Consider the following 27,463-nt stretch of genomic DNA (forward strand, 5'->3'; position numbering starts at 1 on the left):
GGGCCACTACCCAGACCAGGTTCGACCTTTATTGAGGTCTCATCAGTGGAAGCCAGGCTAGAAATGCCAAGATTTAGTAATACAGAGCTTATAAGTATTTTACCAGAACAAGTTACCATAAGGTGTTTTAACCTTATTAAATAAAAATCTCTGGAGGAGATATAAATGTAGAAAGTACAAAACATCATGCATCCCCTTCTTGGAGATGTGTTTTGGCATTAAGGGTAAATATTAAGATTAGTGATCAGAGCTTATGCCACCTTTACCACGAGTTGCCTTGGTCTTGCACTACCTGTAGGATCAGCTAGACTTGCATCACTTGCAGGCGCAAACTTGACTTGTTTGTCTGTTTGCTTACTTGGGAAATGGAGTAAAACCAGGTTTAAAATTGCTTGCTATTTTTTAACATAATATAAATTATTATATATATATATAAAAAACATTGGACTAAATAATTAAATTCCAGTACCGTTTCCATAAATAATCATGCAGATAGTAAATCATAAATAAAAATTAATTTAATAATTAATTTAATTGATTAATTAATTAATAATTAATTTAAAGCAAAGTAGCATACTGATACTGTATAGTTAAATAAACCTAAGATCCAAGAGCACCCTACTAAACTTCCCTAATGCTGTATCCAATATATATATATATATTTTGGGATGCAATTGGGATGAAACATCATGTTACTAAGTAAATAAATGTTATCAACTCATTCTGGTGTTCTGCCTTATAAACTTTAATCAAATATTCACGAACTGGCAAAGTTTACATACTTTATATACAGTTAAGGTGTAATTTACATCTCAAATTTACATCTTACACTTACATCAAAATTTACAAATTTACATCTTGAGATGTACATGTTAAATTTAGTAACTTATGACAAAATGCAATTAGAAAAATATAAGGCCTACCTTGAAAGTCGAGATGAAAGATCCTTGATAGTGTTGGATCATCTGTATGAAGTTAAGATGTATAGTTTAAGTCACGATGGCATAAAAACATGAAAGGTTACAAAGGCCCTAATGAGACAAAAAAGAAGACAAATAACATCAGTGACTAAGTAATTCAAGAAAAATTCCATAAAAGAGGTATAATAAACTGTGAATATGATGAATGAATAAACCAACCATAATAATATCAGGATATTAATCTAATTGGGGGGGGGGATGCCATATATGAAAAGAACAGGCCAAGAAATATATCAGTTGGTATGGGGATAAAATATTGTCACAGGATGTAATCATTTCAATTCAGTTATGTCTCACTGTTTTTTATAATAATGGGGGGACAATACTACATATGGAAAGAACAGGCCAAGAAATAGCATAGCAATATCAGTTGGCATGGAATAAAGTACTGCTGCAGGGTTTAACCACTTCAATCCACTTGTTTTCAGATATGTTTCACTATTTCTTACAAGCATACAACCACATACCTTTGTCCAAATATATTTCCAAATTAATAAACCCTCCCTTAATAAATGCCCAATTTATGATTAAAAATGCCAATTATTTAAACAGAGAAAATCTAACTTTATCTTCCCAAAATATCCAACTTCACTCTATTCTAACTCCTTATATATTATTCTATTGATATTCAAAACACTTAACATTGTCTATTCTCAACCTTTAACCAATCAAAACCTAAGGTACCACTTAGTTTTTCTGAACTGAAAATATCTTCAACAACTAATAGATTATACTAATAAATAAAATAAGGCTTATCTATTAGTATAATCTTTAAATAAAACTTTTAAATATATTTTTAAACACTAATTATCAAACTGTCTTTTCAACTGGCACAAAACTAGTGAATATTCTTAGAACAAATTAATACTTTTAATTATTATTCTGTGGTTTAGTGTTTTCCTTGTCAAAAAAAAAAAAGAAAAAAAAAAGTTGTGTTTTTTTTTTGTTCAGTAGGATCAATGATTTGGCACTAGTGACCCAATTAATTGAACATTACAGAGTATATAATATCCCAATCCCAGATCCCAGATGATTTAAACAGAACCACAAAAAAATTTAACAAAATGCAATTCCAAAATCTCTAACTACAGAAATTACTGCATCACTATCCAACAGAAACATATACCAAGAAATGAAAATTGTACCATCATTGATTTTCAGAGTAATGAAATTAAAATGGGACAAAAAATGGAGATTTATTTACAACTCAGCAAACAATGATGAAACTGGAGGGGATGGAATAATACTCAAGAAGGAACTAGCAGAAAAAGTAACGTCAGTTGAAAAAGTGTCTGAAAAAATTCTTATTACCATAAATACCAGCCCACAACTGACAATAATATCCACATATGCCTCTACAGAATGTGCATCACTAGAAGACGAAGACACCTATTATAAAGATCTTTCTGAAGCTGTCAAGAACATTCCAGTCAACAATGTCACGCTCATTGGTGGTGATTTTAATGCCCAAATTGGCAAAGACATTTCCAGTACTACTAAAAATGTGGGTAAATATACTTATCATGAAACCACAAATAACAATGGACATTCTCTTATGAACTTCTGCAATAGTCATAATATGGTAATCACCCAAACCAAATTTTCCCATCCAAAAGGAAGATTATGAACCTGGGAACATCCAAATGGATCGCATTACAAAATAGACCACATCCTAATCAATGAAAAGTGGATCAGATCGGTCAAGAACTCTCAAGCGTATATAATACTGCTGAACTAAATTGACCACAGAATAATCAGTACCCACATTAAACTTTCACTAAAAGCTTCTAAAAATAACAGGCCCCACAAGGAAACAATACAACTGGAACTAACTAAATAACCCAGAAATTGCAGCATCTTTCTGCAGTACATTAGAAGATAATATGAATATGAAGGGTATTATTGAAGTAATAAACATAACATCCAATAAAATTATTGGAAACAACAACAAAAAAGATGTGGAAAAATGGATAACTCCTGAAACTGAAAAATATATAGATGAAAGAAATAAAGCAAGGAAACTCTACTGCTTAAAACAGGAATAAAATAAATAAAGATAAACTAGATATTTTAAATAACAAGGTCAATAAACTCATGATCAGAAACAAAAAAATCAAATAAATACTGCAAGGAACTTGAAAATTATAATAAAACTGGAGATACTAGAAACACTTTTCAAATGATAAATCATATCTGCCATCACAAAACAAAAAGAAATGGAAATACTGTCACACATGACAAAAATGGTAGATAACTATCAGTAAACTCGAACTTGATGAAAGAATGGAGAACCTACTTTCAAGAATTACCGAATGATGATAATCCCCCACATTCAAGCCAGTTAGCAGACCTGCATCTAACCGCTGCTCTACCAATAAATTGTGAAGGCTTCACTGAAAAGGAACTAAAAATTGCAATAAATCAAACAAAAGCAGGAAAATCCACAGGGATTGATGGAAATCAGAACAGAAACTTTTAAAAATGCTGGATATAACACATATTCCAATCTCCTTACCATAATGAATTAAGCATTAAACAGTGGAATAATACCTCAACAATGGAAACAAGGCCTTATTATTCCAAAAAAGGGCAATCTTAATAGAACTACAGAGGTATTAGATTGCTATCAGCAGCCACAGTTAAAATCTACAATAGGATGATACTCAATAAAATAGATCCTCACTTAACACCACTTTTAAGAAAAAACCAAGCTATATTTCTAAAAAAACAATATACAATAGAACAGATACACTCCATCAGAAGAATCACAGAAGGTTCACATCATAAAAACCTACCACTCATTTTAACTTTTATAAACTTCAAAAACACCTTTGACTCCATTAATAGAGAAGCAATGATTAAAATGTTACATCAGCTTCTATGGTCTACCCTCAAAAATCATACAGGCAAATCTGCAATCTCAGCACCTTATAAAGATTACAATGCTACAGTAATCTTTAACACAGAAACATCTGAATCCTTTCCAGTGACAACAGGAGTCCTGCAAGGTGATGTACTGGCACCTTATTTGTTCTTGGTATGCTTGGACTACATCTTCCAGACCATCAACACAGAAGATCTTGGTTTTACCATTAGAGCATCCATCCACATCATGCAAATAAATGATCTTAGTTTTGATAACAACATTGTACTTGTTGATACAGAACAAACAAATGCACAAAAATATCTCAATCTACTAGAGGCACAGGCTAAACCTATTGGTCTGCAGATCAACATCCAAAAGTCCAAAGTATTCTCAATAGGTTATGAAAACCTTATACTCCATATCAACAATAGACCCTTAAAAAGAGTAAAGGTCTTTCAATATCTTGGATCATACATCAGCAATACAGAAAACGATATTAGAAAGCATAAATGGCTAGCTCTAGTTTTCTATAACAAACTCCACCCCATCTGGAAATCATTATTAATATCATTAAAGACAAAATTAAGACTATACCATGCAACCAGCAGATCCATCTTCTTGTATGGTTCTCAAACCTGGACAATAAGCACCAAAAAAACTACAGATCTAATTAATTCCTTTGGAACTACATGTCTCAGACTGATCCTTGGATGGACTGCGTCACTAACGCTACTGTGCTAAATCTGGATAAGCAAGAACCATTTGTCAACAAAGAAAAAAAATTACAACTGGGATGGCTTGGACATCAACTCAGACATCCTGAAGTCTCACCCTTTTTGGAATCCCTCATTCTGTACAAACCAGAAGATGGCAATTGTTGTAGAGGAAGATCATGCAAACAATTTTGGCAATACATCTGTGTAACCATCTATAGACTGAATTGTAAAACTCCATCTGAAATCTACCAGTTAGCTCAAGATAGAGAGACTTGGAAGAAATAAAGATTAATTTGTAATCTTTAATTATTACTTTTGATGTAAATCTCTTTTCACATTGTATCATATATTATGAATAAACTATGAATGAATGAATTAAATACATTAAATGCCCACCATATATTATCCCCCCCCCCTTTGAGTGCATTCATTGAAAACATACAACATCCAAAGTTAACCAACCCATACTCTCAACCACATATGACCAAAAGAATGTGAACCTCATAACAATATCAACAAATTGATGATCAAATAATGTTAAATATAATTCAAAATTTGCAGTCAATCAGAATAATTCTTAATCTGCAATGCCACCTACATAAGCAGCATTAAGTTCTGTTTAGTTCATTCATTCTGTGCAATTCTTCTGAAGATGACTAATTCAAAAATTTACCAGTAATTCAAAAATTTACCAGTAATTTATTCTTATCCCAATCTACATCACTATTTCTTGGCCTGTTCTTTTCATACATGTTTCCTAAAAATATCACTGTCCAAGCCAATCTAATTTCAAGTCATTGCTTTCACTAGTTGTTTTATCTCTAATACTCCTAATATTATTACCATTTGGTTTATTCATTCATCATATTCAGTTTATTATATCTCTTTTATGGAATTTTTCTTGAATTACTTAATCACTTATTTTATCTTCTTTTTTTTTTTGTCTCATTAGAGCCTTTAATAGCCACTGATCAAATGTTTTTATGTTAACTTAATAAGTCATAACAGGTTAAGGGCACAGAAAGGGTTATTAAAGGCTCTAATGAGACCAAAAAAAAAAGTGATAAATATTAACTTCAGATTTGTCTCCAATGTCAAGGTAGGTCTTATTTATTCTAATATCACTTTCCATAGTTACTGTTTGTCACATTAATTGATCAATTATTAAATTTAAAATGTACATCTTCATTGATGTAATACACATCATAAAAATATTTTTTCTGATATAGCCTACAAGTAGTTTTAGTAAGAGTGCTCCATTGAATCTTAAGCTTACTATTTAACTATATTGAACATGCCTGTGGCAACATGAATGATTTGTTCCGAATACTCAAGTAGCATGCCAATATTTTTCACCTTCAGCTGACATACTCAACAACAAAATGTCTTCCAAACAAAAAGGTTAGAGTTAAAATCAAACACTCTGCATAACTGATCTGTTTTCAAGGTAGAGTCACTAGCATTTACCATTTAGACAGTAGGTTTATTAAGACTGAATATAGAAATACCTTCTGCACACTAATCTAGATTTGGAGAACTTGTGCAGCTTTAACAAATAGTTTTTTAGGATTTAAATCCATATTTATGCAACAACTTGGTTTGTTATTGTTTTTTACTATACTGTTATGATACTGTATATTCTTTAAAATTTATACTTAAAAGAAACATCCTTAGTGTCACATCTATGTTCTTCTGAACACAGAAAATTTATTAGAAATGGACAATATGAATAGGATCAATATACCTAAAGACTATCTTTGGAAAAAAAAACAATAGTTCAAAATCCCATAAACTAACCCAACAGAAAGTCTTACCTCATTGTTATATAGCCTTAATAAATTCACCCAAATGGGCAAACATGGATGGAGACTGCCTTGACAAGCATACTATTCCTAGTGAGAGGAAATGTCAACCAGATTGATAAGTAGTAAATGATAAATGACAAGCTACTAAATAGCAACCTGCAGAATAGGAATGAATTTAATGATGTCATTGTGCTGGAGAGAGAGGTGGAGTATATGTTGGACACAGATTAAGGGAGTATATGTTGGACACAGATTAAATTCTTTCCCAACACTAGTAAAGCAATATAAATAATTACAACAGCACTGTAAATAAATAAAAAAAAGAAAAATCTACAAAACTATTCACTTCACATCCAATTTAATAACATTCATGCTCTAAATATAAATGGAAATGCATGCATTACTACCACTGACTGACATTCAAACTCAGTTTGTTTCAGTTTCTGAAACTCTTTCAGAAACTGAAATTAGTTTCTAATAGAACCACAACAGGCATTTTACCGTTACTATCCACCTTAAATGTCTGAAGTATACATAATTTTTCATATTTACAAATGATGTGATGTGACATCTTATGCTAGAGAATGTCAAACTTCGAATTCTAATTTTCTGATCTAATGCAGCTCAAAATTTTCTTTATCTGTTACTTTCATTTGCTGGTTTCAATTGCTCTCTTAATTTTGACCTCTTCAATTTTTTTTTTTTTTTAAATCTCTCTAACACTTGATTTTCTGCAGTCTAACTACCTAACACAGGATCCAACAGATGACAGCTGTTGGATCCACTGACCAAACTGGAAGAGATAAGACATCTTTCAATTACCAAATGCAAATTGTCCACTTACCTACCAAGATATCAGATTATCCTCCTAACACTCTTCAGATATTCTTAAATAATTTTCTCTTCAAGAATACTGCAGACATCACTTCTCTTAGAAACTCAGACATACTTCAATTTTCCTTTCCTACAGAGTGCCTCATTCTCTTCAGCCATGCTCAGTCTCATCCTCTGGGCTGGCTGAGTGGTTAACACCACTCTCCAGCCAAGAGGCTGTGGGTTCGAATTCCACCAAGGGCATGGATGTTGTGACTGTCCTACTAACCAATTACCATATGTACTGCTATGGCCTGTGTCCTGGTGCAGAATGACCTTTGATGTCTTTGCACCATAAAAATCAACCATTATGGGAGACGATTCCCCATAATTTCTATTCTTCTTTCCCACATTCTGATAACTGTTTCACTCTCTCCTGATTCAAACATCAGCTCTGACTGCATCACTGAAGTAATTTTTGCTAGAAAGACACATCAGAAGTTTCATTTCCCATTCTACTCAAAATACTGCCTATCAAAATTATGCACTGTTTTCAAACACAATTCAAAGCAGTGTCCAAATGACATGAGAAAAAACTTCAGCTTCACGCTCGGCCTACACTGTACCCAGCTCACAAGAGCTAGAAATAAATCCACCTTTCAAAGGATCACATACAGAACACTTGTATCCTGTTCGGGCAGCAATCAGCTGCATAGCTGAATCGTAAATAACCCTCCAGCACAGAAGCAAGCATATGTTCAGTCCATTCTCTCCCCCCCCCAAAAAAAAGCTATCAATTATCATCCCATTACAATGGAGAAAGTTACAAAATAGTCAACTTCATCACCTGGAGGTCCATCAAATAATCAGTGACAAATGAATTCTGTCACTCCAGATCCAGAGCAGTAGCATGCCCAGCTATGGAAAGATCTGGAGAGGGTCAGTATGTTTTATGGTCATTTTACCATTCACCCTTTGTCATTGGGTGGTAGTTTCCACTTCAGCCATTCATAGCATATCATGGTAGATGGCTTTTGAGGTGGTTGCTCTGGAGATTTCTAAAGTAACTGATTTTCACGTAGTATAACAAACTGATTTTTGTGCTCTGAAGATGCAGGATAGAATACCAGTGAAATATCAGCAATAAGTTAATAAATAATTATTATCTTATCAGTGTGTGTGTGTGTGTTCTCATCTATACCATTAAAATTAATCAGCAAACTGATTGTCCTGGCATCTTTACAAGCTTATGGTCTTATTATTATTATTAACATTTGACCTCTATGGAGTCAGAGACTCATCATGGGAGGTATACCCCTATTGCACACAATGCTCATCTAACTGTGCCTTAAACTGATTCAATGTGTCTACACCCAGCACACTCAGGCAATGCATTCCACTCACCAGCCACCCTCCATGCAACCCTCAATCAAGGGGCCATCACAGGAAACTGTGATGGCCCCTTGTTCTACTCTCCTCTCCCATTCTATGAAAAATTTCTTCCATGTTTACTGGAAAACAACCCCTGACTAGCTTATATGTCTCAATCATATCCCCTCCCCTTTCTCCTATTCATGAGGCTCCGCAACTTACATTCTCTCGATCTGTCCTCATACTCCACATTCCAAAGACCACTGACTACCTTTGTAAATCTTCTCTGGACTCTTTCCAACATATCCTCATCACCATGAAAACCCACTGACCAAATCTGTGCACAATAATCCATATGAGGCCTGACCAAGGCCTTATACAATGGAATCATAACCTCTATTTCTGAATGTTAGGGTCCTCCACATCATTGCCATTATCCGATATGATGTCTTCACAACTTGTGCAATGTGGCCCCTGAATTTCAGGTCATTGTCCACTATCACTCCTAGCTCTCTCATCTCCTCTACTTCCGTTAAAGTTTCCCCACCAAGTGTATACTTTGCATCCCATCATTGTTTACCATATCTCAAAACCTTACACTTGGCAACATTGAACTCATAGTTCCACTTACCTGCCCAATCTGCAATCTATTCAAATTCTCTTGTAAGGCAATAACATCCCTTGACTCTGCATTGCTCTCCCCAGTTTTGCATCATCTGCAAACAGCTGGATATCACTAGTTAAACCCAACCCAATATCATTAACATACAAATTGAACAACAGTGGACCCCCAAAACTGATCCCCTGTGGCATACAGCTAGTTACCTTTCTCTCTGGGGATACTGCACCCCCATATACAACTTTCTGATACCTATCCGACAGCCAATCACTGATCCAACTCAGAAGTCTGTTATCCAATCCCATCTGTTTCGATTTATTTAAGAGCTTATCGTGTGGCAATCTATCAACAGCCTTTGCAAAATCTGAGTACACCACTGTATATGCACCTCCCCCATCCAAGGTATTTGTCACTTTGTTATAGTACATAAGTAAGTTAGTGAAATATGATCTCCCCTTAACCACAGAGAATACTGCTGTTATCAACCCATTTCTGTATCGTACTTCTCACCAATCTCTCCAGGACCTAGACCACAACTCCAGATACACAGACCAGCCTATAATTTGAAACTACAGCCTTATCACTACCTTTATGCAGTGGAACAATTTTACCCTCCTTCCACTCCCTTGGAACCTATGCTGTTGTAAGACAGGCATGCAATTAAACAGGGATGCCAATGCTACTGCCAATTCCCTGAAATATTCCCTTAAGATGTGCAGTGATATGTCATCAAATCCTATCGCCTTATTGACATCAAATTTATTTATTTCCCCAAATATCTCCTGCTTACTCACAATTAAGCCATCCTTTCCTATGTCCTCTACACTTAAGTTCCTCATGATTCCACCCTGATCAGGATGAAATTGGATGATCAGAATGATTATGATCTCTCTCTCTCTCTCTCTCTACAAACTTTTGTAACTGGATGGTTGTTTGTTTCCTTTCCAGCCAGATTTCCTTAGCAATGCTAGAGTGTGCATCAGTGTCCTGTACTCTTTGCCCATCCTATCTTATATTATGTCTTCTAATTTGGCAAACCTTGCAGTGTTGAAACATTCGAACCTTCGAGATTTCCAAAACCAGCAACTTTAAACACCGATTTTCTTGCCATGGTTGTCCTGCTATGTTACAAGACAATCTTGCCAACCTCAATGCTACTGAAATATGGACGTCTTCTTCCTTGGGGAAAAGGGAGCAAATCATATTCCTCTCTCCTTTTTTTTACTAATACACAATCTCCAATCAAGATGGTGAACCATCCAAAACAGAGCAAACTGATGTTCCCTCCCTCTCTCTTTCTCATAGACTGACATTGTCTCATAGATGGTCTGTTTTGGCCTATGCTTGTTCTACAGGTAATTTCATGGTACATTTCTGCTGAATTAGGTCCCTTCACTTGCCTCTAAACCCATAAGAACATATGTATGGTTTTTCAACCTCTCAAATGTACTAAACAAAAAGAACACAAGCTTAAGTGATAATTTTTGTCTGAATGATATTCACCATTTCTTTTATTTATTTATTTTTAAATGTGAATGCAACTGATGAAAGGTTGTAATCTTATAGGTCTTTAGAGTTATGGATGTGCAGAGAGAAAGGGAACATATTGGGAACATGTCTTTTGAGACCAAACATGGAACTTTTTCAAACATTTCCAATCAAGGTGGTCTCATAGCAGGTAATAAAAATAATCCATCACTTAAAACCTCAAATATTCACAAGCCAAAATGGAAATTAGTTTCCTTGGTAATTATTATTCTTTTATCATTACTTTTCTGAGAATGCCAGCTCAAGTTGACAAAATTATTGGAATATTACTTATTTATAAATTAATGCTACAACTTAACTATGATTTTTGTCTAGAAATCCTAAATGAATTCTACAAATAATGAAAAGTCCTACACAAATATAACATTAATAAATATTTACAAAGCGGTCACTATGTACAAATACATTACTACAAATATTTCAAGAATGGAACATTTTACCACATAATTTAGCTTTATCTTCAGCATTCTTCTTCCTTTCAGCTTCTTCCAAGTCTTTTAACTCTTTCAAGACCGTGTTTCTGAGGCTTGAATCAAGCTCCATAACTTTCAAATAATCTTTTCGTGCTTCATCTGGATTCCATGCACCAACATGAGCTTTTGCTCTTCTGAAAAGTGCCTTTATATTATCTACATGAAAATAAACATGTCTAAGAAACATGTAAACAAAATCAATCTCTTCAAAAAAAAAAAAAATCATCATCATAGAAGACCTAGAAACTTTGCTAACATTCTAAGTCTAGCTACTAGTTCATTCTAGAAAACACTTTTGCTCATTCTTTCTGAAGTATTCTGATGAACAATCTTATTACTCAATTAATGGGATACTCCTTAATTTCATTACTTTTACCTCTCATATTAGACTCTGCACAATCACCAATCTCTTACTATCTTTTGTTCATAGCTGTTTAAAATTTGATAATTGAATAAACTGCTTTTTGAACTTTTTTTTTTATATGAGAAAAGTTCCAGAATTTGTAGGTTTTTTAACTGCAAATTTGAAGTTTTAAATCTAACTTGCAGAAGATGAGATATAAAGGAAAATAACACATTGTAGTAAGTAAAAAACATAAAGTATCACTAACTTTATTATAATCAGTAATCACTGATTAAACTGTTTATTGCAAGAAGCTTTATGTAGCTTATGCTAAACTGAGGTAAAGTTCAATTGTGAAGTTAAATTGTTCATATTTGGTCTAAAGTATTAAAACTGAAAACTTTATTAATAAGAGACCATGCGATTTCTGAGGTAAAGTTCATTAGCATTTCACAAGTCAAATACTAAATAAGTCTAAAAACAAACTTAATAAATATTTTACAACCAGACAATCTAGGTAAGAAATGACCCTCACCCTCAAATCATACAATCACATTCTCTTATCAAACACTTCTCTAATTCAGTTTAAGGGATTATACTGGATGCCCTTTCAACTGGATAAACCTGTCCACATAGGTAGCAAGGAATAGTCATAAAGTTTTATAGCTGAGAGCGAGTTAACCAGTCTAATACAAAAGTAATAAGGTTTAATTTCTGGAAATTCATGTTTTTCATATGGCAAATCAACACATGCAATTATCAGACATAAAACACTAATCTGATAGTCTGAGTTCTGCCTTTATTGCTTCTGTTTCTGAAAGAGAAGCAATAAAGGCAGAAACAAAATCATGTGTTTGTTTGTTTTTGTCTTTAAAAAACAAACAAACAGTCATTTTCACGAGGCAATGAGCAGTTAGTTCAAACTGACCACTGTTATTCCTCCACTTTCCTCTTAACATGTTATAACATAAGTAGCTGCTGGTCACCATCCAGAGACAAGTGTGAAGAGACATGCTTAGGTGTTGACAGTTATTCATCTTATGTATGATGTTATTTAAAAATACCAAGAACAATATAAATAAGACATTTGTTAAAAAAAAGCTGATATTTCTCGGATTTCAAATACTATGTTCAGAGCACAAACAACTTGTCACAATACATGGACAATAAAAAACTAGCGCTGGAAACAATTCAAACTAACATATAAAAAACTGAAGTCCTAACTTAGCACTCTTTAATCTTCTTCTTCAACCTTTTGGTTCTGTCCACTGCTGGACGAAGGTCTCCCCCATGATTTTCCAGACTGCTCGGTTTTCTGCCTCTCCTTTTCAGCACTCTTTAATGCTGAATAAAAATAAAAAGCTGATAGTTCTGTGGTTAGAGTTAGTCGTGAAAACAATGTTTCCCAAACTTTGAGTAAATTAATGCAGCCATACTAATTGAGGATAGGAGAGTGAGTGGCTCATTGCTGACTCTAAAATTAGTCTCTTCAACTTGTAATGACTTCTATATAGCAATGTAACTTTTTTCCATCTAATTCTGTGTGAAGGAGGGTGTCCAAAGCATAGTCTGCCAGCTTGACTTGCCATAATGATAAGAGTAAATGTATTTCTTGTGTTCTCTGCTGATGTCAATAGATCTTTTTTGTTTGTCCAGAGCAGGCCAAGATAGAAGCATGGGGAACTACATGCACTTCTGGATGTGACAGATGACAGCTTGTTGTTTGGCGAGTGGATGAGGATTGCTAGGTTGAAGTATGGTGTGTGAAGAATTTATTTGTTTTACACTGATTAGGAATAACTGTGCATTATTCATTATTCTACTAAAGTTATAAGTAGACACAGTTGAAAAAATTATTTAATTAACATAGATTAACTACAAATATTTCAATTCATGTATTGTGAATAGCCATAATACAGTTGGAAATTAGAAAATTAAACAACAGGTGGTATATGGAAAATGGAATCTCTCTCCTTATATGCAGTTGCAAGACAGCTATTACAATCTAATATGTTTTGACAGTTAATATTTGGTCCTTTTATACTAAAATATGAGACATTTTCTTTGGATTTTATTGGACCATGATTCTTTATAAATATATGTATACAATCGTCCACCAATTTCTCTTTCCAAATGACATTTCTCAGCTTTTCCGCCATTGTCTAAAATCAAACTATTTTAAAGTAAATAACATACTGTATCGACAACTTGAAGGCTTAGCCATGAGCAGTCCCTTGTCACCACCGTGCACAGATCTGTTCATGGAAAAACTAGAAAATGACATCCTATCCAAAATAAATCCAAAACCATCAGTCTGGTGGAGATACGTGGATAATATCTTCATCATTTGGAAAGACACGGAAAATGTCTTATGTGAGTTACTTCAAAAAATAAATTCCTTCCACCAAAAAATTAAGTTCACATTGGAAAATAACCATCAATTATCTTTTTTAGACGTGCTATTAAAAAAACAAGATAATGGACAAATCAAGCTCACAATCTACCGCAAACCTATAGACACTGGACATTATCTTCACTTTAAATCTACTCATTACTACGCACAAAAACTTAGCATCATACATAGCTCAAAATCAGAGCAACAAATATCATCACGAAAGAAAAAGATCTGCTTGATGAGCTCTCACTCATATCAAAAACTCTATCCGAAAATGGTTACCCCACAAAATATCATTGAAATGATTCTCTATAGAAACAGCCCATAGCGACAATCTCAAGTGACACAGTACACATCGTCCATCGTCATACCTTATGCCGGCTCAGTCTCAACAAAAATAGCAAAAATCATGAAGTCTTTCAACATCAGGGTTGCCTTCAAACCTATTTTAACTACACGGAACATGTTAATATCTCCTAAGGATTGCATCACTTCTACAAGTACGCAGGTGTATATAACATCCCATGTTCCTGTGGACTGAACTATATAGGCCAAACATCACGAAGCCTAGAAATCCGAAAAAAAGAACATATAGGAGATGTCAACAACAACAACAGAACAGACACCTCAGGATTAGCCCACCATGTCTTGATTTCGAACCATTCCATCGATTGGGACAACAGCTCCATGCCGTACATTGAAGAAGTTCAGATGCAGAAACTTTAAAGAAGCTGCAGTGGTATACTCCAAACAGGAGATGATCTCAAGAGAAATCAAGGCTTGATATTAAAAGACATTTGGAAAAGTTTTATAAATTCATTATGTTTAGCAGAACTCAATTTCGCGAAGAACTATAAAACGTGATCTACTAACAATGACTAAGTCTCCACACTCTATGCTCTTAATGTCACGTGTCTTTTCAATTTTTTATTTGATTTTAATGTCGTTACTGCATCTTCTGCTTTAACATTTAATGTTAGTGTAACCATTCTCATCCTGAAGAAGCCAGACAGACTCAAGTTGGAGAAACTGGTAGACGATTATATACATATATTTATAAAGAATCATGGTCCAATAAAATCCAAAGAAAATGTCTCATATTTTAATCTAATATGTTGTTTAATTTCCAACTGTATTACACTGCTGATGATAGACAACACATGAATCGAAATATTTGTAGCTAATCCATGTTAATTAAATAATTTTTTCAAGTGTGACTTTAGTAGAATAATTTATTCTTTTAATACTTCAACTATCTTTACAGATATATCTTGGATATAGATGAATAGAAACAATATGTTCAGAGAAGAGAGATCATGCAATGATCTCTCTTCTCTGAGCATTTACAAATAACATTCTGTTGGGCTTGATAATGATGTGATTGTTTATGTATCTTCCTGTACGTGTTGGCTTTCTATAAATAGAAAAACAGAATGAATCATCTGAAAGATGTGCCACTAATGTGTCAAGAAAGGGGCAGACAGATCACTTGATTTTTTTTATTGTGAATATTTTAAAAATTCATCTAATGTATCTGGGGTGCTCCTCTCAATTATACAGCTTTGATCCTTAAGCTGTATAACTGAGAGGAGACCTCCACACAGCCTTTAAAGTAGGAATGCAGAGACTGCAGCCTTCCATTGATTTGCTGGCGACCTGCCTCACCGTGTATTATTTTAACTTTAACAAGTTACACAATAGATAATTTTAAAAATGGTACATGCACAAAGCAAAGTAGCTGTGACATCACGATTGCCTGTCTACTTACGATAATCGGTTAGTAATAATGTTAACAAATTTTATAATTCGTCTATTTGTCATATGAGTATTTTTTTTTCGTAGGTGCGGTTGCTACAATTAATTATCACCCCCCTAGGAAACGGTAAAAAATAAATTCTACAATGGATAAAGCAGGGCCAAGTAGGAAACGCAAACTACAGGATAAAAAACGGCAGTTTCAGGATAGCTGGTCTGAAAAAATATGGTTTTGAGCAGTTGTTTAATACTATCGTGTGCTTGATTTGCAAAAGTGCTGTAGCCATACCAAAAGAATACAACGTAAGGAGACACTATGAAAGTCTGCATTCTACATTTTCAAATCTACCCGAAGAACTGCGTAAACAAAAGATTTCATTTTAGAAACAAGAATTGACAGGTCAGCAAGTGATGTTTACAAAACCTATTCAAGATCGGAAATCGCAACAAAAATAAGTTTTGAAATATCTTGCCTTATAGCAAAAAGGTGCTAACCATTTACAGATGGAGATTTCGTTAAAGGGGTGCTTAAGGGTCAAAGCTGTATAACTGAGAGGAGACCTCCACATAGCCTTTAAAAGGAATGCAGAGAACCGACCAGGGCTTCTGACCTAATGTCCAATCCTCACCTTCTCGTGGTGCACCCTGTTGGGTATCTACTTTGATACTGAACGAACGAGGATGGGCTGGCAATTTGGGATTTAGCCGACCAAATTGTATTCTTATTAGTTAAACCAAAATAAAAAATGATGGTACAACATGACAAAATTTCATGCCGGCTGGGGCGTCGCCCGGTTAAACAAGGCCCCCATTGTTTTCGCCAGGGAACCAGGTCGAACAGAGAAAAGTCAGCTACTAGAACAAATCTGAAAACAAACCCCAACACAACATCACCAGAGTTAAAGATCGGTACTATCAACGTAAGAAGCCTGAATGGCAAAAGAAATGGGGCTAGCTGAGGAATTAGATAAGTACCAGATCGACATAATAGGGGTGACTGAAACAAAAAAGACCAAAACTGGTGAGATCTTTCTGAGCAATAAATACAAAATGTTATATTCAGGCAATGACAATCAAGGAAAAGAAGGCGTAGCCATAGTATTCAACACAAAATACGGGGCTAATCTTCTTGAATGGCAGTCAGTCTCAAGTAGAGTAATGTGGGCAAATATAAGAATGGGGAACTGGACAATGAGACTTATTTGTGCCTATGGTCCTACAGAAGGTTCTACTAAGGTAGAAGTGGAGGAATTTTTTGAGGCTTTAGAAAAAGCAACTGACACAATGAAAAAGGAAAAGTTGGTCCTTGTTGGGGATCTAAATAGTAGAGTAGGAAATGATTGTGAGACATACAAAAATATTTTGGGAAAATTTGGAAAAAAGAGCAAAGCTAATAATAATGGCAAATATCTGTTAGATTTCTGCTCAGGACATGGACTGGTTATTACTAACACCACGTTCCAACATAAAAATGTGCACAAATTCACATGGAGAGAAGAGGCTAGGAATAAGAAAAGTCTCATTGACTATGTTATTGTTGATAGTGATGTTTTCTCCCTGGTGCAGGACACCAGAGTGTACAGAGGATTTGAAATTGGAAGTGATCACTATTTAGTCTTGAGCAGGATAAAATTGAATTTCATATTGAAAAGAATAACATGTAAGAAAGTTTTAAAGCGAATAAAAGTTGAGCAGCTCTCAGACTAAAATACAGAAAAATTATTGAAAAGAAAATGAGAGTTTGAGAACAGGAATCAAACCTTGGAGATTCAGTGGCAAACTCTGAAGGAAACATTGATTGATTCTGCCAGAGAGGCATGTGGTGAGGTTGTGTGCAAGGATAGAAAAATCAGAACTCCCTGGTGGACACAGGAAGTTAAAGAGGCAGTGAAGGAAAAGAAGAAAGCATATCAAAAGTTCCTGGCAAATAAGTCAGCTTTTACTCTTACAGAATACAGAGACAAATGTAAGAAAGCTAAACAGTGTGTAAAACTAGCTAAACAAAAGTCATGGGAGGACTTTGGCAGGAATATAGAAAATAAATATCAAGAAGGTGGCAAAATATTCTGGAGGTTATTGAAGAAGCTTAGGAATGGAGGAAAGAGTGCTGTAAAAGGAATTAGAGATGATAAAGGTGAAATGAAAACAGGAGAAAAAGATATCCTTGAAGTATGGAGTAATTACTTTGAAAAACTGCTAAATGAAACAAGCAGTGATGACAGCACAGTGATAAAAAACACTGACCAGGCATGCAGTCAGGAATACATATCCATACTTGAAGTAGAAAAAGCCATCAAAGGCTTGAAATGTGGAAAGGCAGCAGAAGTAGATGATATTCGACCAGAAATTCTGAAGTGTGGTGGTATAAGAGTCTTACAGTGGCTGCACTGCATAGTTCAGAAAGCCTGGACAGAGGGACGAATTCCCGATGATTGGAGTAGAGCTCTCATAGTACCCATATATAAAAAGGGAAATAAAACTGAATGTGAGAATTACAGAGGTATTTCCCTACTGAGTGTTCCTGGCAAGATCTATGCAAGTATACTTGAGAAACGGTTGAGAAGAATTGTGGAAGAAAAGCTTGGTGAAGAACAAGCTGGATTCAGGCCAAATAGAGGCTGTCAGGATCAGATCTTCACTTTACGACAAATAGGTGAGAAAGCATGGGAATATAACAAAGATCTGTATTTAAGTTTTGTCGATTTGGAAAAGGCATATGACAAGGTGCCAAGAGAGAAGCTATTCAATACGCTGCAGTTATATGGTGTCAATGGGGCATTATATCAAGCAATACTTAGTCTTTATTTGAGTTGTGAGTCAGCAGATAGAATTGAAGGAAGTACAGGAAGATGGTTTAATATTAAATCTGGTGTGAGACAAGGATGTACATTATCCCCTCTGTTATTCATTATCTATATGGATCACATTATGAAGGAATGTGGTATTAAACCTGATATCAAAATTGGAGATGTTAATGTCAGCTCTTTGCTTTATGCAGATGATGTTATACTTCTAAATAAATCCGCTACAAGTCTGCAAGATTCCCTGACTAAATTGAATAGCTGTTGTAGTAGATATGGTATGAAGGTCAGCAATAAAAAGACAAAGACAATGAAAATAGGCAGAATCATTGAAAATGTCAACTGTGTTGTGAATGGAGAACCTGTGGAACAAGTAAAACATTTCAGCTACCTAGGCACAATTTTTACTGAAGATGGTAAACTAAATATAGAAATAGACAACAGAATCAGCAAAGCTGGTATCGTGGGAAGTCAATTGAATAAATTCATATGGAATAAGAAAGAAATTAGTCGGAACACTAAATTAGCTGTATACAAGACTGTGTTCAAACCAATTTTAACTTATGGATCTGAGAGCTGGGTCAGAAGTAAAACACTTGACCAAAGACTAGAGACCGCAGATATGAGAGTCCTGAGAAAGATTAGAGGCGTGAACAGATGGCATCAATGGCAATATCATATTAAAAATGAGGATATTAGGAAAGAACTTGACATTGTCAGCATCCACGAATGCATTAGCAGAGCTAATCTCAGATTGTATGGTCACTTAAATAGAATGGGAGAGGAAAGATTAGCAAAACAAGTGTTCTCTGCCAGGTTGGCAGGAAAACGACCCAGAGGAAGACCAAGGTATAGGTGGATTGATACAGTACAAAGTGCCTTAGACGATAGAAATATAAGATCTGATAATGTTGGAGTCTTGACAAGTAACAGACTGATTTGGAGGAAAATTGTAGATAGGAAGTTAGTAATGATGTAATTTTTTCATGTAGTACTGTCATATCCTGTACACCCCTTGAGGGTACATGGCAGGAATTTGATGACGATGATGATGATTTCGTTAAAGATTGCCTTGAGATAGCTGGTAAAAAAATTTGTCCTGAATCAGCCAAAAATGTTGAAAAAATTCAGTTAAACAGGATGACTGTGCAAAGAAGAATTACTGCAATGTCGGAAAATATAAAGGACCAATTAACATCTTATTCAAAGCAGTTTGCCTATTTTTTTATTAGCTATTGATGAATCAACTGACATACAGCCCAGTTGTTAATATTTGCACGTGGAATAACGTAAGAGTTTGAGGTAAGCGAGGAGCTGATTGGAATGAGTTCATTGTCAGATCAAACGATAGGTAATGACATGTTCACTGGGCTTTTGGAACAGTGCTCCAAAATTGATTTAGATCTGACAAAATTATCAGGTATCACGACTGATGGAGCTCCTTCCATGATAGGAGCTAATTCTGGATTGGTAACATTATGGAAACAGCATTTGGGGTGGCAATATGATGAGTTGATACAATTCCACTGTATAATCCACCAGGAGAGCTTGTGCCCTAAGAAACTTGGATTTGAACATGTCATAAAAGTTGTGGTTTCAACGATTAATTTTATAAAATCCTGTGGCCTTAATCACCGACAATTTAAAAAGTTTCTTGAAGACATTGAAAGTGAATATGGTGACTTAATTTTTTACACAGAAGTGAGGTGGCTAAGTCATGGACAAACAGTGAAGCGGTTCCTAAATTTAATTGATGAAATTGAAATCTTCATGACTGAAAAAAACAAAAACGTCCCTGACATTAAAAATCCGGATTGGTTATGTGACTTAGCCTTTCTGGTTGACATTACTAATCATTTTTAAATATATTAAATACGCGACTTCAGGGCAAAGATCAATTGGTTACTCAACTTTACGGCCACATTTTGTCTTTTCAGTGCATGTTAAATCTATTTCAAATCCAACTGAAGTCATGGAATTAATCCATTTTCCTAATTATAAGAAAGTTTCTGAAAAGTTCAATGTCAACTTCAAAACTGTGTATGTTGAAAAGATCGATAACTTGATATCAGCCTTCAAGGATCGGTTTTCTGATTTTAAAAAAGTGAAACCATTGCTAGATTTATTTAGCAATCCTTTTGCCATTTTGTCCGAAAATGCGCACGAATCAACACAGCTTGAACTCATCGACATTCAAAACAATGAGAGCCTGCGAAATAAATTTAACGAAGGCAATTTATTAAACATCTATCGTTGTGTCGATAAAAACAATTATAAATGGTTGCTAGATAATGCATTAAAATGTGCAAGCCTCTTTGGCTCAACATATATTTCTGAACAAACTTTTTCAGTCATGAATATTAACAAACTGAAAAATAGGAACTGCTTGACTGATGAAAATTTAGAATCAATTTTGCAGTTGGCTACTACAAAACTCAAACCAAATATCAAAACAATTTTCAAATAAATGCAATGTCATGCATCAAATTAAATTCACTTACTTTTTATTACCTTTTTTTGGAACAATTATGATAGGTATAAATAAAATAAACAATATATGGTAGATAACTTTCAAGTTTTTTTTTGGCAGCCCTTCCATAAGTAACGGTGGAACTATACGGCCCTCGGCCTTAACAAGTTTGTGCATCCCTGCTTTAAAGGAATATGGAGAACCGACCACAGCTTCTTTTTTTTTTTTTTTTTTTTAATGTTGGGTCCATACACAGGAGGTTGGTTGGTTAACCTATAGTACATTAGTACCGTGTATGGGTAGTAAGTTGGGAAAGGAGAAATTTGTTTACATTTGATTTGAATGACTTTAAACTGTATTCCTTGGGAAACACAACAGGTGGGAGACTGTTCCACAGTGCAGCATTTGCAGGGATGAAGGGAGAGGAAAAGAAACTTTTTCTGTTTGTTTCTAGGTGCACTGTGAAGGGATGTTGTGCAGCAGCTGTACGTGTTCCAATGAGCTTTGTACTCAGCGGAGGAATTATTGATGTTATTTCAGATGAGCATTTCCCATGGAAATATTTGTAGAATATACATACTGCAGAGACCATACGTCTGTGTGAAAGTGGGGGGGAGAGAGTTGGTGAGGGATGGATCATTGATAAGCCTAATTGCTCTCCTCTGTATTGAGTCAAACATTTTGAGAGAGCTTTTAGGGGCCTCACCCCATATGTGGGAGCAGTATTCAATAGCTGGGCGAATTTCTGATTTGTATAATGTCGGTAGCTGTTTGGGGGTGAAGTAACATCTTGAGCGAAAGAGAAATCCTAGTTTTTTTGAGGCTGAGGATGCAATGGTTGTGATATGTTTATGCCAAGAGAGGTTTGATATGAGGGCGATTCCAAGAAGCGAGATCTCAGACTGTCTAGAAATTTGGGTATCGTCAAAAAGGATACTGGGGAAAAATGGTTCTTTTTTTATGGGAAATAGTACAGAACTGGGTTTTATTGGTACTGAAATTGATGAGGTTATCTGAACCCCATTGCAGGATGGCTTGGAGATCAGAGTTGAGGTTGGTGGTGGTTGATGTTCTGTAGGTTGAGGTGAGTTGTGAGGGGTAAGGCTTATCAAATGCAAGCGAGGAGTGAAGTGTGCTGTCATCTGCAAAACTGTGTATTGGGTTGGAGGTCAATTGCAGTAGGTCACTGATATATAGCAGGAAGAAGGTTGGTGAAAGAACAGAACCTTGTGGGACCCCCAGCATTAATTGAGTGGTGAAAGGATAGGGAGCTGTCCACACACACATCACACACACAGTGTGCATCCAAACAGAAAGCTGGCAATCCAACTACAGAAGTCCTGGGTCAGACTGAATAATGATAGTTTGCCTAGTAGGCCTTTGTGCCACACCCGGTCAAAGGCTTTGGAGATATCTAGTGCAGCCATTTGAGATTCGCAAAACCTCTCCATAACATTTGTCCAGAGATGGGTGATGTATGAGAGTAGATCTCCTGTTGATCAGCAGTGGCAGAATCCATACTGGCAGTCATTTATTTAGTGAGTGTGACTTAACATCCAATCCTCACCTTCTCATAGTGCACCCTGTTAGGTATCTAAATTGGATACTAAACAAACGACGATGGGCTGGCAATTTGGGATTTAGCCGACCAAATCGTATTCTTATTGGCTTAAATTAAAATACAAAATGATGGTACAACATGATAGAATTTCATTCCGGCTGGGACATCACTCAATTAAACAAGGTTCCCTCTCCCCATTGTTTTCGCCATGGAACCAGGGTGAACAGCGAAAAGTCAGCTACTGGAATAAATCCTAAAACACACCCAACTCGTCACCAAGTTCAAGATCGGTGCTATCAACATAAGAAGCCTGAATGGTAAAGAAATGGAACTAGCTGAGGAATTGGATAAGTATACCAGGTTGACATAATAGGGGTGACTGAAACAAAAAATACAAAATCTGGTGAGATTTTTCTGAGCAATAAATACAAAATGTTATATTCAGGCAATGGCAATCAGGAAAAAGAAGGTGTAGTATAGTACTGAACACAAAATATAGGGCTAATCTTCTTGAATGGCAAGCTATATCAAGTAGAGTGATGTGTGCAAATATGGGAAATGGACAATGAGACTTATTTGTGCCTATGGTCCCACAGAAGTTAGTGTTAATTTTTTGAGAGTTTAGAGCAGAGGTCACCAAAGTGGTCGATATAACATTGTTAGGGGTCGATAGAAAAATATAAGACATCATTGTACGGTTATATGTAATTCAGTTAACTTGGATTACCTCCATCCTGAATGACAACGCAATTAAGAGTGAATCATGGGAACAGTGACGTGAATAGGACCTGTAAGATGGAGAAAGGTCATGAAAATAGTTACGGAAGCCAATCAAGTAGGCCAAAATAACGTATTTACCAATAAACGGATGTCCATGGTTCCTGCCCGGCTGGCGCGGCAGGAGCGAGATTGCAACACGTGCACGGCTGCTTATTTACTTATACTTGCACATATTCAACACCAGTCTCATTTTTGTGCATCGACATGCAAGTGAGTGTTGATGTTCTAAAAGATTAACATACATATTATGTAATATTAAAATTACATAATAGTAAAATAGAGGGGGTCGATAAAAAGTCAAGAAACTCTTGAAGAGGTCGATAGTCAAAGAAGTTTGGCGACCATTTGTTTAGAGAAAGCAACTGACACAATGAAAAAGGAAAAGTTGGTCCTTGTTGGGAATCTAAATAGCAGAGTAGGAAATGATTGTCAGACATACAAAAATATTTTGGGAAATTTTGAAGAAAAGAGCAAAGCTAATAATAATGGCAAATATCTGTTGGATTTTTGCTCAGGACATGGACTGGTTATTACTAACACAATGTTCCCACATAAAAAGGTGCAAATTTACATGGAGGAAAGAGGCAAGGAATAAGAAAGTCTCATTGACTATGTTATTGTTGTTGACAGTAATGTTTTCTCCCTGGTGCAGGACACCAGAGTGTACATAGGATTTGAAATTGGAAGTGATCACTATTTAGTCTTCAGCAAGATAAAATTGAATTTTGTATTGAAAAGAATAACATGTAAGAAAGTTTTAAAGTGAATAAAAGTTGAGCAGCTGTCAGATGTGAACTGTAGACTAAAATACACAAACATTATTAAAGAAAAAATAAAAGAGTAAAATAAAATAAATATTATTGTTGACAGTGATGTTTTCCTACTGGTGTAGGACACTAGAGCGTACAGAGGATTTTAAATTGGAAGTGATCACCATTTAGTCTTAAGCAGAATAAAATTGAATTTCATACTGAAAAGAGCATGTAAGAAAGTTTTAAGGCAAATGAAAGTTGAGCAGCTCTCAGGTGTAAACTGTAGACTGAAATATACAAACATTATTCAAAAAAAAAAAAAACGAGAGTTTGAAAACTGAGTTTGCAGAGTCAGTGGCAAATCTCGAAGAAAACATTGATTCAGCCAGAGAGGCATGTGGTGAGGTTGTCTGCAAGGATAGAAAAATCAGAATCCCATGGTGGGCACAGGAAGTTAAAGAGGCAGTGAAGGAAAAAAGCATATCAAAAAGTTATGGCAAATAAGTCAGCTTGTACTCTTAAAGAATACGGAGACAAATGTAAGAAAGCTAAAACTGTGTAAAACTAGCTAAACAAAAGTAATGGGAAACTTTGGTAAGAACATAGAAAATAAATATCCAGAAGGTGGCAAAATATTCTGTAGGCTGTTGAAACAAAAATCGAGAAAAGAGTGTGTAAAAGAAATTAAAGATGATAAAAGTGACAAAAATTGGTGATAAAGATATCCTTGAAATATAGAGTAATTCCTTCAAAAAATTGCTAAATGAAACAAGCAGTAGTGACAGCACTGTGGTAAAAAAGCACTCAATAGACATGCAATCAGGAATACGTATCCGTACTTGAAGTAGAAAAAGCCATCGAAAGCTGGAAATGTGGAAAGGCAGCTGGAGTAGATGACATTCAACCAGAAATGTTCAAGTATGGAGGTATAAAAGTCTTACAGTGGCTGCACTGCATAGTTCAGAAGGCCTGGACCGAGGGACAGTTGAGAAGGATTGTGGAAAGGAAGCTTGGTGAAGAACAAGCTCGATTCAGGCCAAATAGAGACTGTCAGAATCAAATTTTCACATTACGACAAATAGTTGAGAAATCGTGGGAACATAACAAAGATCTGTATTTTGAGTTTTGTATATCTGGAAAAGAGATATGACAGGATGCCAAGAGAGAGAGAGAGAAGCTGTTCAAAGCGCTACAGTTGTATGGTGTCAATGGAACATTATATCAAGCAATACTTGGTGTTTATTTGAATTATAAGTCAGCAGTTAGAATTGGAGGAAGTTCAGGAAGATGGTTTTATATTAAATCTGGTGTCAGACAAGGATGTATATTACCCCCCTCTGTTATTTATTATCTATATGGATCACATTATGAAGAAAAGTGGTATTAAACCTGATATGAAAATTTGAGATGTTAATCTCTGCTCTTTACTTTATGCAGATGATGTTGTACTCCTAAATAATTCCAGTACAAGTCTGCAAGATTCCCTGACTAAATTGAATAACTGTTATAATAGATTTGGTATGAAGATCAGCAGTAACAAGACAAAGACAATGAAAATAGGCAGAAGCATTGAAAATATGAGTTAATGAGTGCTCACTTTGCTAACATATATCAACCAGGTGTATATAGCATGGTGCACAGTGTTACTGTTATGTTGGATGAAGAGTTAGAGGTTCATGAAAATGAGGTTGAAGAGCTCTTGCATAACCTGGATAAGAATTTGTCAATAGGGACAGATGGAATATCAACCGTCTGTTAAAGGAATGTTCAGCTGAATTGGCTAGGCCTTTCATACATTTGTATAACTTGAGTCTCAGCTCAGGAATGATATCACAGGAATGTATGACAGTTCCATTGCACAAGGGTGGTGCAAAAACTGATTTGTCTAACTACCGACCTATTAGTATCTGTGGTGTGGTAGTGAAGATTTTAGAGAAATTGGTAAGAACTTGCATACAGAAATGGGTAGACAAGCAGTTATACACTGCAGGGAACAGCATGGGTTTACTAAAGGAAGGCCATGTTTTAACAATTTGCTCATATTTTATAACAATATTATGGCTGAGTTGGATAAAAGGAATGGATATACTATGATAATATTGGATTTTTCTAAGGCATTTGATAGGATACCATGATAGGCTGTTGCATAAACTGGAGAATATGGGATTGGAATATAATCTATTGACTTGGATCAGGAGATGGTTGACAGACAGATATCAAAAGGCGGTATACAGTGGGTGTGAATCTGCTAGATGTAAGGTAACCAGTGGTGTGCCTCAGGGTTCAGTCCTTGGGCCATTATTGTTCAATCTACACATTAATGACATCAAGCAGGGTCTGTCTATCATCGGATTTGCAATCGTTTGCTGATGATGCAAAGATAGCCAGGGCAATCAGGGATGCTACTGATATTCAACAATTACAAAATGATTTGAATAGACTGGAAATCTGGGCAAACGAAAATGGCTATCAGTTTAATTTTAGTAAGTGTAAAGCTATGCACTTTGGAGTGATTAGAGTTCCTGTGGCATTTTATATTAGGGGTTATGCTACAAGAAACTGAAGAGGCAAGGGTTCTTGGTGTATTGGTGGATAAGAATTTAAAGTTCAAAGGTCGCATAGCAAAAGTTGCAAATACAACTCGGAGGATAATTGCTATGTTGACACAAACCTTGATATGTAAGGATAAAGAAGTAATTTTGCCTCTTTATAAGGCTTTGATAAAACCACACCTGGATTACTGTGTGCAGATTTGGTCTCCCAGGTTCCAAGGGGATAAAGAAGCTGTGGAAAGGGTGCAAAGAAGAGCTACAAAGATTATATCCAGATTATGGGATTTAGATTATGAGGACAGATTGCGAGTATGTGGATTGCAGACTCTGGATAACAGGAGAAAGAAGGGGTGATATGATAGAGGTCTATAAACTTTTGAATGGGTGTTATAGCATTTCAAATTATGAAATTTTTTGTTATATAGAAGGTGGGGAGAGAACATGGGAGGGGGGCATCCATGAATGTTAAGGTTGTTCTCAGTCAAGAAAGGGGTAAGAGCTAGGTTTTTCTCCCAGAGAGCAGCAAGTGAGTGGAATAATTTGCCCTTAGGGGTAGTGAGTGCATCTAGTGTAAATGAATTTAAGGGAAGGTATGCTAGCTGGGTTGGGTAATTTACAGCCTCCCTCAATAAGTGTTTGACTCCCTGGAGGTTTCAGATAATAATAATAACAACAACAATAATAATATCAAATTCATCGTGAATGGAGAACCTATTATTATTATTGTTCCTGACACCTCCAAGGAGTCCGAAGACTCATCGTGGGAGGACACCTACAACTGTCTCAACCACTACACTGAACCGCTACTACAAATAATCTCCATCAACGCCATCTACTGCCCACCTCCACCACTATAGAACAAC

The 27,463-nt window shown here is 35.5% G+C and overlaps 2 protein-coding genes across 4 annotated transcripts in view; one reads left to right on the forward strand and one right to left on the reverse strand.

Moving 5' to 3' along the window:
• LOC150093587 (smoothelin-like protein 2) overlaps positions 1-27,463 on the forward strand; it is a 133,284-nt gene that overhangs the window by 95,924 nt on the left and 9,897 nt on the right. The window lies entirely within an intron of this gene.
• Positions 1-27,463, reverse strand: part of LOC150093588 (AH receptor-interacting protein-like) — a 108,300-nt gene that overhangs the window by 13,073 nt on the left and 67,764 nt on the right. The window contains exons 5-6 of one of the 2 annotated variants that reach the window (XR_016550337.1): positions 11,159-11,347; positions 924-1,031 (exon numbers count right to left, since the gene is read on the reverse strand). Coding sequence is in view for 1 of the 2 variants with exons in the window: in XM_090413106.1 (XP_090269232.1) it covers positions 1,021-1,031; positions 11,159-11,347 (200 nt within the window). In the remaining variant the exon portion in view is untranslated. Of the gene's footprint in view, positions 1-488; positions 1,032-11,158; positions 11,348-27,463 lie in introns of those variants that run through there. The other variant, XM_090413106.1, reaches the window with a different exon arrangement.

Source organism: Typopeltis vanoorti, chromosome 23 (assembly GCF_054136105.1).
Source record: "Typopeltis vanoorti isolate ZY-2024b chromosome 23, IOZ_Tvanoo_1.0, whole genome shotgun sequence".
NCBI classification, from domain to species: Eukaryota; Metazoa; Arthropoda; class Arachnida; order Uropygi; family Thelyphonidae; genus Typopeltis; species Typopeltis vanoorti.